At 40.3% G+C, this 14,678-nt stretch overlaps 2 protein-coding genes across 5 annotated transcripts in view; both read right to left on the bottom strand.

Annotated features, from left to right (window-relative positions):
- CYTH3 (cytohesin 3) overlaps positions 1-14,678 on the bottom strand; it is a 78,100-nt gene that overhangs the window by 27,890 nt on the left and 35,532 nt on the right. Inside the window, exon 2 of one of the 4 annotated variants that reach the window (XM_040647921.2) lies at positions 14,519-14,592. The exons of the other annotated variants lie outside the window; for them this stretch is intronic. Within the exon in view, the coding sequence (XP_040503855.1) occupies position 14,519 (1 nt within the window). The 5' untranslated portion in view covers positions 14,520-14,592. The remainder of the gene's footprint in view (positions 1-14,518; positions 14,593-14,678) is intronic. 4 annotated transcript variants of the gene reach the window in all.
- The window catches only part of SMIM10L1 (small integral membrane protein 10 like 1), a 47,306-nt gene that overhangs the window by 5,276 nt on the left and 27,352 nt on the right, over positions 1-14,678 (bottom strand). The gene's annotated exons all lie outside the window — the stretch shown is intronic.

Here is a 14,678-nt window from a genome sequence, read left to right as displayed (position 1 = left end):
AAACCTGAACAAGCATTTTCAATGGCTCCACTATGAAGTGAAAAATATTTGGTTTATTCAAAAATTTGAAAAAAACAGTCAGAAAGCATCATGTCAAGGCTGACATTAGACTTATGGCAAGCAAACAGGAGACCAAAGTTGGCTGAAGAGTACCACAGCGCCTTGAAACACCTTTAAAGTCCTAAGCAAATACTGCACACACGTGCCACAAGCGATGCCCATTCTGCCAAGGCTGCTTTTTTTTTTTCCTGTAGAGTTTGTGTTCATATAACCCTCCACACACAAGTGCTCCTTTAGTGCCTATTACCTATTTGTTCCATAAGAATTTCCTAGCTCTCTTCTCTGAGGCATTTCCAAGTTTGTTTGTTTGTTTTTTGTTTTTGACTCTCACTGATGCCAAACACAAAGTAGACAGGATGGGAGGAGTTAGCACATTTTACTACTGAAAAAGAACAAAGACCTGGATGGAAATGCATTTCAGTAGAGAGAACAAACTGTAGTTGCATTATGCTTTTACATTATCTTCTCATCTTCAAGTGAGACAATGTTCTATTTTGAATATGAGTGATTCACGAGAAAACCTTCTGGCTTACAAGGAGAGCCCTTCCTTTTCCTAAAACTTCAGAGTTTCAGCTATTACTAAATAGAAAGGCCATCTGCCTACTGATAATTTCATTAAATAGGATAAACACTGTCAGAAGTACAAATTACATTCTTGGCCAAGTAGTAAAACAGAAGGAAAGACCACAGTGTATATCTTGCTAGTAGTAAAAAACAATAGTAATTTTAGAACTACTGAATAGGTGGCCCATCTCTGATCAATTACAGTAACTGATCTAAATACATTTAAATGAACTTCCTGTAGACATCAGAATATGCACTTTTAATGCAGGTTTGTCTACACTAAATGTGTTACCAAAAACACAGAACAAACTGTCCAGCAATCAGCGTTTTGTCATGCTGCTCTGATGCCACTTCAGTAATTTCCCTGCTATAACAGTACAAGCACAGTATCCAAACACAAGTATTAGCCCAGAACTCTGAGGTTTATGAAGACATCTTATGTACTCACATCTCTCAACAAGCCCCATAGAAAGCAGTAGAATCAGTTCACTTCTCAGATGCCAACACTTGAAGGTACAGAAATATTTTAAAAATAAAAATAAACTTTAAAATGCAATTCTTAACATTCCTGATAATTTCTTTAGATCATCATTTAACTTTGTTTTGTGTTTTGTTTTCCTTCATTTGTTAAGCATGAAGCAAGCTTAACAGCATTATTTAAAAGCCATCAATCCAAATACGGCATTTTTGAGAGAGCAGGCACTGAAAATCTAAGAAAAGCAAATCTCTGGCACATTGAGAATGAAACACAACAGATCAACATCCCACAGCTCAGTGCAAATTAGGAGCGAATCCCAAAAGAAGAGAGAACAATTCAGTACTTTCTCCGATATCTACATCTTTCCTGGTAGCTGAAACTAAATCCTTTCCAGCTCCCCATGTTACATGAACCATCAAAATTCCTGTGTTTAAACATCTTCACTTATTAACTTTTCATCCAACATTCACTGACAAAGACATAATGCAGTTCTACTTCACCACAACTCCCGACTTCAGAGTTCACTTTCTCAAGAGAACAGCAAAATAATCCAGAGTCAGCAAACATAAAAGCTCTCACAATATCTAATGACAGAAAACAAAACACTATTCTCTAACCTCACAAGCCAACATGACTACCTGACTCTTATGACTCAATTAAGTTTTGGTTTCAAAAACATTCTCCTCCTTCCACATCAGCCCCAAACTGGTGATATCAAGCACTTCCTTTCCTAGCAAATAAGGATTTGACGGAATTTCATTTTGCTGCAACTGAGGCATCTTACAAGCATGAAGATATTTACACAAGACAAGGTTTAAAACTAAACAAACCTATCCTTACCCATGCACAGAATCCGTACAATTGTTTCTTCTGGCCTTTAAAAATAATACACAGTCATCTCTTGAGAACAAATCTGATCATCCCAGGACATTTGTCTGAACGGATATTCTCAGGCTGCTCTCTCTTCCTTTCCCCTACACACTCCCTTTTTTAAACTTAATTATAGGAACATTCTCCAGCTTTCAGACAAGATGTATAAACAAAGCTGTGACCACTTGTGGCGATTAAAGATTGCAACAATGGTTTTGTACGATATCCTCCTGACTGGATTTATTTCTCAGCATGAAAACAATATATCTGCATTTAATTCAATCAGTAAAACCAGTTGGATTTAGTTGTCACTGTTGTTTTTTTTTAAACTATCATACTGGTTTAATCTTTGCTATTTAGTCACTGCCGACCACGTCCTAGCACAGCAGTGCTCACACATCCATTAGCAGAGAAAATTATCCTGTACACAATATCCTTTCACGTACAAAATTACCAGTTAGCAGTATGAGGAATTTAGGACTGAGGCCTGAGGAGTATTGTGAGAGCTTTTGGGTATGAGGTACACTGCAACCATCAGTGGTAAACCCAGAAGAGAGTCTCATACATCCATCGCTGTAATTGTTAACTACTGGGCAGCACACTGACCCAAGATGTTGCTGGGAACATTTTTCAGTCCTGGACAAGAAGATATTTTAGAAGCAAGTTGTAGTTAAGATAGCTGTCCTTCTGGGCTTCAAATGTGAAAATGTCTAAATCTGAAAACGTGAAAATGTTTAAGTTAATATTTACCCTAATACCACATGAAAGTATGTTTTCAGGAATTGAAAGTTCCCGTCGCATGACCCCCTGAATTCCTAAGATTTACAAACTGTTTTGTTTCCTCTGCAAAGCAGGTTTAATTACACCAGTGATACATATTCAACGTATTTTTATTCAAAGAACAAAAGCATAAAGAAGCATACATTTTTATCCAATACAGAACGCAGACAGCAAGCTACCAGCTGGGGCTGGAACGAGACGGTCTTTGAGATCCCTTCCAACCCTTGCCTTTCTCTGTTTCTAATTGCTGCCAAGTACACCATTATTTCTTGTAAACATCAATCGTTACTTATTATAAGATATGAGAATGACTTCAAATAACACAAGACTATGGTTTTGTCCCGGTCAGAAATATTCATGCATGGATTGTCAAGGGGTGTTAACACCCCTTGACAAGCAGAAAGTAGGCAATTTCAAAGTTGTACAAAATCAGGGTCTAGAATCCATTAAATTGAGAAGAAAAAAAACAAAACAGAACAAAACAGAGTTTTGCTTTCACTTATCACACATAAGAGAATGCTGCATTGCCACAGTATCTGCAGATACACTTAAGCCTATAAAGCATAGCCACAGTAAATGCATTTCTTGAACCTGATGGAACAGGAGTTTGCAACGACCAAATGCAGCGTCCACAGATAATATGAGCAACAGCTGTGAAGAAATGGAAGTGTGGCTGAAGGCTTTTTACTGCTCACACAAACAGCTACCATGCAGTGATGTTTCTTGCCCTCCTAAATGCACTGAAGCACAAATAGGTACAACTTGACAACAGCTTTCAAATCCTTACCTTGCTACATAGATACAGCAATAGACACAACTGACGAGACACCTGCCTTACTTTTTAGTTCCTAATGATGCCCCCATCTCAGACAGCTGCCATATGAAAGCTGTGTATGTTAATGGGCATTTCTTTATTATACCACTCATACTGTCTGTATGAACAGGTAGCACTGAAGACCATGATTACATTACATTTACTCCTCTTCATCTTATATCCAATATTATACCTTAATCCATCATTTCAACACATTTTTATTAGAAAGCAATGCTTCATAAGCACGAAATAAAAGAACTGCCTTCAAGCAGATAAAGGAGCACCGCTGGAGAGAAAAGGAAAACCTCACAGTGACCAGCTCTGAGCAAGATGTCACGGGTAGAAAGGAGGTACCAGCTCCCTTTGCATCCCTACATCACTTCAGTACTTGCTGCTGGATATACAATCTTTCCTAGAATCCCCTTTTTCTCCCCTAAAGGTCTGTTTCCTGCCATGCTAGCCAGACAGTTTCAAGGAGGGACTACAAAGCTGTGCAAGGCAAAGCAGCAGGCAAAACGGGGTGGGGGGTACAGAGCACCAAGCCTTGCAATGCCAACCAGCCTAAAATCTGCTTGGCTCAGCCCTCAATCCCTATGCTCACAGGCTGTATCCTCTGAATCCTAAAAGTAGTTCAACCTGATATTAAAAATGGATAAGCATGGATTTCCTTTTAAGCACATTTTTCTTTTGAAGTCGCTCTGCTCCTGCTTCAAGATCAGAAGATGCTTCTAGGCCAACTTTCCTTTTTAAAAATATGTAAATACAATTTACTGAATATGGAAAGGAAGCTGAGTTTAACTTAACACTATAAGTACTTACCCATATAAATCAATACTAGCATTAATAATATAAAGTGATAAAATATGCATGGTCATGCACACTTAAGAAGTGCAGAAAAATTTTATGCTATCTATTGTAGTTTTCATGGAAATAAATAGGAGGCATTACTTTTGAAACGACCATGACAGCAAATGCCTTCTTTGGTATCAACTGCCAATTACTGTTGAGACAATCTGGTAAATCACCATTCTGACTACAGCGTTATAGTGGTACACTGTTAATTATGCCATCATCTTAACATTACAGTCGCAGAGTAACAGAATAGCAGGGATTGGAAGGGACCTCCAGAAACCACTGAGTCCAACCCCCCTGCTGAAGCAGGTTCCCTACAGCACGTCACACAGGCAAGCATCTAGGCAGGTCTTGAACATCTCCAGAGAAAGAGACTCCACCACCTCTCTGGGCAGGCTGTTCCAGTGCTGAGTCACTCTGACAGTGAAGTTGTTTTTCCCTGCATTGGTATGGAACTTCCCATGTTCCAGTTTGTGCCCATTGCCCCTTGTTTTACTGCTGCTTGCTACTGAAAGGAGCCTGCCCCCATCAGCTTGACTCCTGCACTTTAGATGCTTATAAACAGTGATGAGATCCCCTGGTCAACCTTCTCTTCTCCAGACTGAAGAGTCCCACATCTCAGACTTTCCTCATACAAGAGATGCTCCAGGACCTTAATCATCTTTGTGGCCCTATATTGCTGGACTCTTTCTAAAAGATTACTGTCTGGGGAGCCCAGAACTGGACATAGTATTCCAGATGTGACCTCACCAGGGAGAAGAAGAGGGGGAAGATCACCTCCCTCAACCTGCTGGCCACATTCTTCTTATTGTGCCCCAGGATATCACTGGGTTTCTTGGCCACCAGGGTACACTGCTGCTCACAGCCAACCTACTGTCCACCAGGAAACTCAGGTCCTTCTCTGCAAAGCTTCTCCCCAGCAGGTCAGTCCCTAACCTGTAATGATGCATGTGGTTATTCCTTCCCAAGCGCAAGACCCTGAACTTGCCCTTGTTGAACCTTATCAGGTTCCTCTCCATCCAACTCTCTACTCTATCCAGGTCCTGCTGAATGGCAACACAGCCTTCTGGTGTTTCAGTCCTCTTTCAAAAGGGAAAACAGTAACAGGGCTTCAACATGGGCCAAATTTAATACTTCACAGTGCCAAGCACTAAAAGTAAAAAATAAAATAAATCAGTCCTACATTGTCTTGCTGTTTTAAGAACACTGATACATACACACTGTCTTAAAGCTTTAACTGGCCTTCAGGTTTTAAGCAAAATAATTGCATTTGATTTATTTTCCCCATCATGAACAATGGGAAAGGGTGATCAGAATCAGCTTTGTGTAGCAACACCACCAATATACATACAGATGATACTACCACTCCAAAATTACGAGGCCTCAAGCCTTTATACTACATCAGATCAGCAGAACATTGTGAAACAGAATCAAAATACTTCCTCCTTCCCATCCATATATATGCTGCAAGGCAGAGATTCTCAGATAATTTTGGAATAACTAAGTAATATTTTTACTCCCTATGGAGCGCACTCATATTCACAAAACTGGGGAAAAAATGGTTACTCAATGCTGCAGCTGAAATCAAATGCATTTTCTCTGATGTTTGCATTGGAAAAATCTCTGTTTATGGTATATTTCATTATAGTAAGTGTTAACAAAAAATTTAGTCTTTACAAAGTCTGCAGATTCCAAATTTCTTTTGTTGACTTGACAGCAAAATCCAGGTCACAACAAGTTTCATTATTTTAGCTCGTGTTTCAGCACTCCAGAGCGAGAGTTCCCCATCAGTGTTATCTAGGCGGTGAAAGGAACAGACTGCCATGCCAACTATGCATTGCTAAGTGACACAGGAAAGATACCACGTTGTTAATTGAAGTCCTTCACTCGTTACAGTGCAAAGGAAGAGCAGCAAAAGATCAGCGGACTTTGCTTGCTTATGGTAGGATACTTCTGACATTAGCAGATGAAGAGAGAACAGCTTTCCAAGAATAAGATCCTTAAAGCTGTAGAAGTTGCACATACCTTCTGGTGCCTTTTAACTTGGGGTATCTATTATTTAGTCCAGTAAATGTGTATTTTATCACATAGCATACTATTAGCTGTGTACAAAGAATGAGATGGAAAGGGGCTGGATCACCCCAAGAACGATTTCTGACATTTTACTACTGATTGAGCCAAGCATACAAGCAATGCTAACCATGATTTAGAGAACACCAGGCAATTGCAAAATGACAAAACTTCAGGTGAACGAGGCTTTAACAGACTTCCACTAAGTCATCAGCAGATTAATATTACACTGTACAGCACACACACAAAATCATAAAATTCATATCTAGCTCAGAAAATTAGCAAATAACCATCTTTGTGAGTTACACTACATTCTCTTGGTGCCAAAGGGGAAATGGCTCGCACTGGACTACCTCCAGGTCACCAACCACCACTGAAGTCTCTCTCCCTGAAGGGAACAGGAGTGGTCAAGCACATGCTCTGCAGCTGACAACCATGGGAGAGCGAACAGCACCAGTTACTGACAGAAATCAGGTCAAACACGTGGGATATTGTGGGAAGCCAGACTGTCTGAACTCCTACCACCATTGCACAGGATTTAGCTCCACATTCACACCAGACAATACGGGAGGATTTCCAGCAGTTCAGAATCTTCCACTGGCACGCACCTCCCAGTAGCTGCTGTGAACTACTGGATTAATCACAGATGTCTCGCTGCCAACCTAGGCAGCTTCCAGCTCCAACATCCCAGCATCCTGGACCAAGGATGGGACAATTCCTTCTGAAAGCAGAGACTAATCCAACATCTGATGAGCAAGAAAGAGTAAACAAGAACATGCTGAACCTTTCAACTTTTGCATGGATATTATGAGAAGAAACAAAATTTGCAGCTGCGCTTTTCAGCTTCGCCCTTAGCAGCCAGCTGTGTTTCCCACAGTACCCCTGCTAACTGAGGGGAAGGAAGCATTGACTGGCTTGCACCTACATTTTTTCCTAGGAGAGACCCTGGAAAAAGCCTTGAGAAGCAAACACACCCAAGCAGTATCAGACATTCCTGTCAGATCCATTAGGAGTCGCAGCATGGAAAAACAACAGGAATGTCACTGAGCAGCTGCAGTGGGGTCCCAGTAACGAGGCCCCACAGTCGCCAGCCAGCAATACCTCTGAATTCTGCTCTATGTTCAGGCACAGTTCATTAGACCTACTGCGTTCCCAGCAAACATTTGGGGCTTAACCAGTCTTTCTGTCACAATTTTCCAGTAACATCTACTCTTAGCATCAGAGCCACCCTCTGTACTTCTCTCATTAGTGGAGAGCATTAGTCAGTTACTTATGATTGCTGGCTCTTTCCAAAGCATACAAATTCAATTAAAAAAAAAAAAAAAGGAAAAATCATCCTTCCCCCAGCTCTGCCTGACATGGCTCTAGAGTCAGATTCCAGAAGCGGTATTTCTTGCAGAAGCTTTCTATTTATTCATTCTTCCAAGATCAGTCGCAGGCTACGGGAAGTGGAGCAAATGATGGATTTGAAAGCAGTCTCCATCCTCCAAAGAATGCCTCCAGAAGGCAACTACAGAGTGCCACGGTAGGACTACTCACTTCTCCTTAAGTAGCATTTACTTTCCTCCAGGACAAGACAAATTCCAGCATGCACAACGTGATGCCTGACACTGTAATCTGAAGATCTTGCAGTCTCATCCAAATTAGCAGCCCTGATACCTTCAGTGGAAACTGCTGAGCTATAGGACTCAGAGTGAAATGCACTGCTGGTCATATAATACTTCACTTCTTGGTCATCCTTGGCTTGAATCTTGCTGTGACATCAACAGGGCCACTGGCCACAAGAGGTTGGGAATCTATTCATAGATTTCCTAGTGAAGGAAGAGTAAGGCTTAGTTTAAGACCGTTAAAGCATTTTCAGATTCCTCAGACAAGAGCACATGAAGCATTTGTGAATTGTTGGTTGCCATCACCCCATGCAACGATTAGCTTGACAGGTCACTAATCCAGATACAAAAGAACTTGCCCTCTGGTTCACTGATAAGAAGTTAGCTGGATGGATCCACTCACCGTAAGGTTAAACCTCTGCTCTCCCATTCTTTGCTTAGCAAAAGGCCATCAGTAGCTCATATCAAATCTGGCTTAGAACACTTCCAAAATTAAACACATCCAGCATATAATTGAGGTTTCTTGGTTGTTTTTGTTTAGTTGTTTGCTTGGGTTCTTTTTTGTGTTTGTGCATGCATGTACATGAGTGTGTGTGCGTATGTGTAGGCATAAGTTCCGTGCTACAAAAAAAAGGTGGTGGGTTGTTTGTTTTCCTTGTACTTCAAGCAGACCCCCTGGCACCCTGAGCAAAAACGTATTCGAATAAATATGTTCCTCCTATTTAAACATTTCCTAACAGTTTCAGTCAGATCTGCCAAAATAGTACGTTGCCCTTTCTAAGCTGTTTTTCCTAATATTGACAAAAAACTTCGCATTCCTTTTGGAGATCAATGAAAAACAATCAGAATGTGTATTTTTTGTACTTTATTAAGTTAAACATTTTTCCTCAGCTAAGTGTTCAACAAGAAACAATTTGTATTCAGATGGCTTCAAAGATCTAAGCAGTTTACTTTCATTGCTCTCTAGTCTCAGGCTTGCAGCAACGTAACATTCAGCATTTGCCCTGAAACCGAAGAAAGGTTTAACAAGCTGTAAGCAGCTCACTGCCGTTGGCCCCTCACCCTCTTTCCAAATCCACCAGCTCTGCTCCTATTTATAAACGTCCTTACTCAGATTTCCATTTCATCCTGCCATGCTCAAATAGCAAACATTTTTCTTGATTGGGAAACAACTGAATGGGACCAAACATTTAGTTCTGTTACCTCTCCACGTGATGCAAAAAGTAACAATAAAAGATGCCACTTTTTGCTAAACTAGTAAAACCTACAGCAAATTGCAATGTCTTTAACTGTGGATACCAGTTCCATAGGACAATGTGGTTATACGTAGCCTCTGCTAAGCCCATTTTCAAAGAGTCTCTCTCTCTCCCTCCTCAGTGCAATGCTCTACCAGGCATAAGCTTTCATTACACAAACTCTGTGTAAGGCTGAAAATATTCTGACTTATATTAGCATAGTTGCAATCATCTTAAATTCGCCTTAGAGCAACCAAAAATACCAACTTCTGCTAAGCAGTCTGTAGCAACAGGGTACTTGTCTGCAACTCTGGGTGCTGCTCATGCAACGAGCAGTAAGAAAACCTGGTAATTCAGGCTAGAGATTCTTCCATCTTCCACAAATGGACATTGCAACACAGGTACAAAACCCCTGGTGAGCACCAGTCAGAAACAGAACACTTTCTTCACTGTTTTAAGTATTTCTTGCACACCAAGTTATTATTAATAATAGTGGCATTATTAAGCACAGATTTTTATCACCAACAGTCACCTAGTCCCAACAGCGTACATCTAGCACAAAACAGCCTACAGTTTACTCCGAAACTGTACAAAAACTAGCTCATGAAGATTCTTCAGCTACAGCATCTGTCCTACTGTCTCTGCAATGTCAGAACAGACCGGACCTCAGACTTTGCTTGAAGTATTTGATGTGTAGCCAGAACACCCACGAGCCACACGCAACTGAAGCCACCGAAGTTCACCCAGTATATCTGAATATCCTGAAATTAGTTTTGAAAGATTACAATTAGATCCTAAAAGAAAAAAAGGTCAACAAAAATTGCTCTCACACCAGTTCTAATCAGGCTGGCAGCAAACACAAGATGCTCCCATTAGTCTCAGCGGTTGTAAAGCTTTGTGATAGAATGCCCACAGCCAGCTCTAATGGAACCTTTTTTCCTGACTTGTTCTGCAGCTGTACTTTAGAAAAAAATGTCCCCTCATATGCCAAAGAATCACAGACCTCAATTAATTACAAACCATCAATGGGAGTCCAGCCATCCTGCATTGTCCTAACTAGGAACCTATGATCTCACTTCCAATCTAAAAATATTTCCTACTGATTGAATGGAGCTGCACACATTTTCACTAAATACTGCAGCACGCAACTCTGCATGGCACACATAACGTGTTCATGCTAAGTAGATGACATAGCATAAGAATTAACAGCAATGGAAAAAGACAACTTATACAGACCCGCAGAACATAATCATCACATTGTTCATACATCCCTGCCGCACTGCTCACTCTGTTCCAGAAAGTCTCCAGAGGAAGCAAGATACAGCAGCAGAAGCTGATGAACTTCCAGCTGCAAAGGGGTGGGAGGGAAAGGAAGCAGAGTGATTAACTGAAGAGATTTATTGTATGCACACATTCGATGTTAAAACTCAGCATCTATTGTAACAGATTTCTTTGGGATTCATTTAATGGTTCATGATTCGAATACAGGAAAATGCTACCAAGCTAACGTTTGTTGAGCATGAAAGCCTTTCTTCAGAACATAAAACAAGGCTGGGAAAAGCCAAGACTTTGATAGAAAAGAATTATCATACTATATCTGAAAAGTAAGAAGGACCTTCTGGTATTAACCCACCACACTGGAAAAATCTCATCTCCTAAATCTGTGTGAGTCCAGAGAAAAATCCAATGCATAACAATTCAAAAAATGCAGTGTTCTCTCACTCAAGATGTTACCATACAGCTTTCCTCAACTCGGAGAGCACACTTCATTCTCCAGGCACCAATACTTTCTCCCAAATGCATCGTGAAGCAAAATTTTTTATTCTACTGCTGTATCTTAACGGCCTTTGGCACAGGCAGAATCTGCATGCAACCCACGCTGCAGAAGACAACTACATTGAAAATGATTCCTTTAGGCTTTTCACAAGTGAAGATCATAACATACTGCATGGAAGAAAACAACTTTGAACACCACTCTTGTAAAAGAAGCAAGTTATCTGTCTTAATTTGAATTAAAACATTAAATAAAATAGAAGGGATGGGAAACGAAGTCCAAACATAGCTATATAATATATATCACTCAGTACAATAATTCAGCAAAATGAAAGTCATTGTTTCAATTAAAAAGGAACAAATGGCTATATATTATTTTTTTTAATTGGCTGCAGGTTTACAAAACGCATCAATAGCAAATTAATTCAGTCACCATGCAAACAGTATCGACTATTACTGCCTCCTTCCACGGAGAACAGCAACCCTACCACAGGAACAAAACCTCCTCTCTCTTACCACTGACATTGATAAGCAAGCTCAGCTCCACAGATTGTTACATTTCACAAAGCTGCAGGGACATCCCGAGGATTTCTACACTACAACTGATTTGTTTTGCTTTTAGAAGTAATTTGCCTTCAAAACATACGGTTCTGACCGCATTTCACTTCCACTTTGAAGTCATAGATCAGCTCTTACTAGTCCAGGAAGGAAAACACGTTGTTGTTGTTGTTGTTATGTTCCAGCACAGTGGACAAAAACACCAGGCTGTCTGACAAGCCAACAGGCTGACCCAAAGCTTTTTTCCTTAAAAGAAAAAGAACCAAAACCACCAGCTTGTATTAAAATAAAAGCATTAATAAAGCCCATGCAGTGCACCAATACTTCAGAGGATAATGCTCTAGGCAGTAGTTATGTTTTAAAATCCTCCTCGCTATCACTAATATAAGTAACTTACACTATTTCAAACTGGTTCTTCCTATCAAGTAGGACTTATTTGTATATTATTTGTAATAAACATAATAATCTGACTAGCATAATGACAAAGTGATTGAGTAACTACATTCAAAATTACAGACTCAGAGCAGCAGTAAGAGAACTCTGCGGTGCAGGCTGCCATTTGATGAACTCCGTCTGCACATTTAGAGTGGAATGGAGATCTGGGAAGCAGGCAGAGACCCAACAGACGGCTCAGCTCTACACTGGCATCACTGGTCTCAACAAACAGAAGGCTGGCTACAATTACAAAGAAACCTGAGAGATGCGACCTTTTTAACAAAGAAAAAAAAAAAGAAAAATTGCTTTGAAAGTATGAAGTGTGCCTTATTTTGGTCATCCTGAAGTACTCTCACGTTCGGCATACCTGTATTTCTCACTCATGTTGTTTAATGTGGATCCAAACCATCACCTGCAGAGCTGGAAGCACAGAATACATCGAAGGGAAACTGAACTCTGAAGTAAAGTATGAGGCTTCTGCCATCCCTAAACACCTCAGCTCTGCAAGAAGACGACTGGTGAAATTCAGCATAAGTGGAATTATTAAAATCAACACAGTTCAACGAACCTTATGTTGTACCAATGCTTCAAAGAGAGCAAAGAACTTCATTACACCTAAAACTGATAAACTTCTTCCGTAACCTAAAAATATGGCCACCTTCCCACACCATTCAGTAACTCCACTTCTGAAAAAATACAGTAAGAATAAAAGGAAGAACTCCTAGATGACTTAAAGTCTACAGCAAAATCTGAAGGCGTTTGAGTATTTCAGGATGCAATTTATGGCAGAGTTCTGAAATGGATACTCCTAGTTCCTGTTGCTTTTACTGGAATATTTTTATGGAGAGTCATTTTTTTCCCACCCTGCCCTTTTCCTTTACTGAATTTCCACACAATAACTTCAAGTTGACCATCACCGGACATCTGAACAATAAAAAAGCTACAGCTGGATCCTGTATTAGTCCCAGCTGCATTGGATCTCTGGCTGCCTCCACAGAACAAGAGAGCCAATAGCAAAACAGTAGGGGAACTTCTATTAGCAGCCTAACTTTGAATAAATCACTTTTCCATACGCTACTACAACAAACTATTTTACTACTTAATGCAAACTGAAATTTTTCTCCCCGCTTTCACCCCTTCCCTAAAAAAAAAAAAAAAAAAAAATTAAAATAAATCTCTCTTCAAAAACCTTTACTACAAAATACCAGAAAATAATCATCTCCAGATGGTCTTTCAAGTCTAACATACCACAATGGATGTATCTGCCAAGTCCACCCACCCACAGGCTCCATAAACTTCAGAGTATTATTTGTATTTAATTTGGATTACTAATTTCACCCAGCCTTTCCCCTTTATGATTCCAGTTACTTTTGCAGGCTCCCAAGGCAGGTAGGAGATACAAAAGGGCACTAAGAATAGGGACATAAGGTGTACTCGCTCTGCTTCAGCTATCAGTGAATTCACAGTGGAAGGGCTTAAGCTTGCCTTCTTTTATGCTTGCTCTTATAAAATATCACCTCATCTTTTAAAACATTCACGTGCAATTATGTCACTTATTGGTACAAAACCAAGACCAAACACTGCAGTCCTTCCAAAGGTACATCGCACAAAGTGAGAGTAAGGAGCAGTAGATGCATTTTGATTTAACCAAAAAAAAAAAAAAAAAAAAACAAACCAAACCCAAACGCTCTGGTTGCTGGGGGGAACCTCCTCCAAAATACTTAAGAAATAAAGCTGCTATTTAATGCCCCAAAATGCACTTTCTACATAACATAAAAATCAACTCCATATGCTGCATTCATCAGACCTTACTAAAAGACCTCCAGCGAACCGCAACGTCACAAATAGACCTCACGTAACACAAAGGAGAAGGGCTTAACACCCAGTTTGGGAATTCCAAATTGCAGAACAAACCAGCATCAGCTACACGACTCATCAGCAAACCAGGCAGGTACAGAAAGCCTTTATGCTCTCCCTTCTGTGACTGGGACAGTTCTCACACATGCAGCAGTTGTTTCTTTAAACTTTAGGTCTGACTGACCCTGCCTACCAACCTCAAATTCCAGGTAAGCAGCAGTTTATATCGAAACTGCAATTCAGGAGCAGCAGCACCAGGACAAGAGATGGAAAGAAAGAAGCACACTGCTATTCCCCCTGATCCTACATCAATGCTGGATTCTGCACTGTAATGCTGCAGGTACATAACATCAGTGAAATCAAAAGGTGGGACAATAGGTCACAATCAACCTGCAGAAGAGCATGTAAAATAAGTTCTATAAAATAAAAAAATTACTTTTGAGGCTATAAACATACACCTCCATAATACAAACTACCTGCTAATGTGACACATGACAGACACCAGATGCAAAGAGAGCTTTCACCAGTGTTCGTTAGCAGTGAGGTTACAAAACACAAGGCTTACTTTGGGCTGAGCGAGGCTCCTGAAGATGTTTAGCTGAACATTAAGGGCCTGGTTTGTGGGGCTCCAAGAGAATCCTTGCAGTTTAAAGAAAAAGAACTGAGAAAGAAATAACCAAAAATTGAGGGGAAAAAGGGAGAAGCACAAAACAATACACACAGAT

Source organism: Gallus gallus, chromosome 14, assembly GCF_016699485.2.
Source record: "Gallus gallus isolate bGalGal1 chromosome 14, bGalGal1.mat.broiler.GRCg7b, whole genome shotgun sequence".
Lineage (NCBI taxonomy): Eukaryota > Metazoa > Chordata > Aves > Galliformes > Phasianidae > Gallus > Gallus gallus.
Note: the sequence above shows the minus strand (reverse complement) of the source record. Positions and strands in the feature narration are given on the sequence as shown.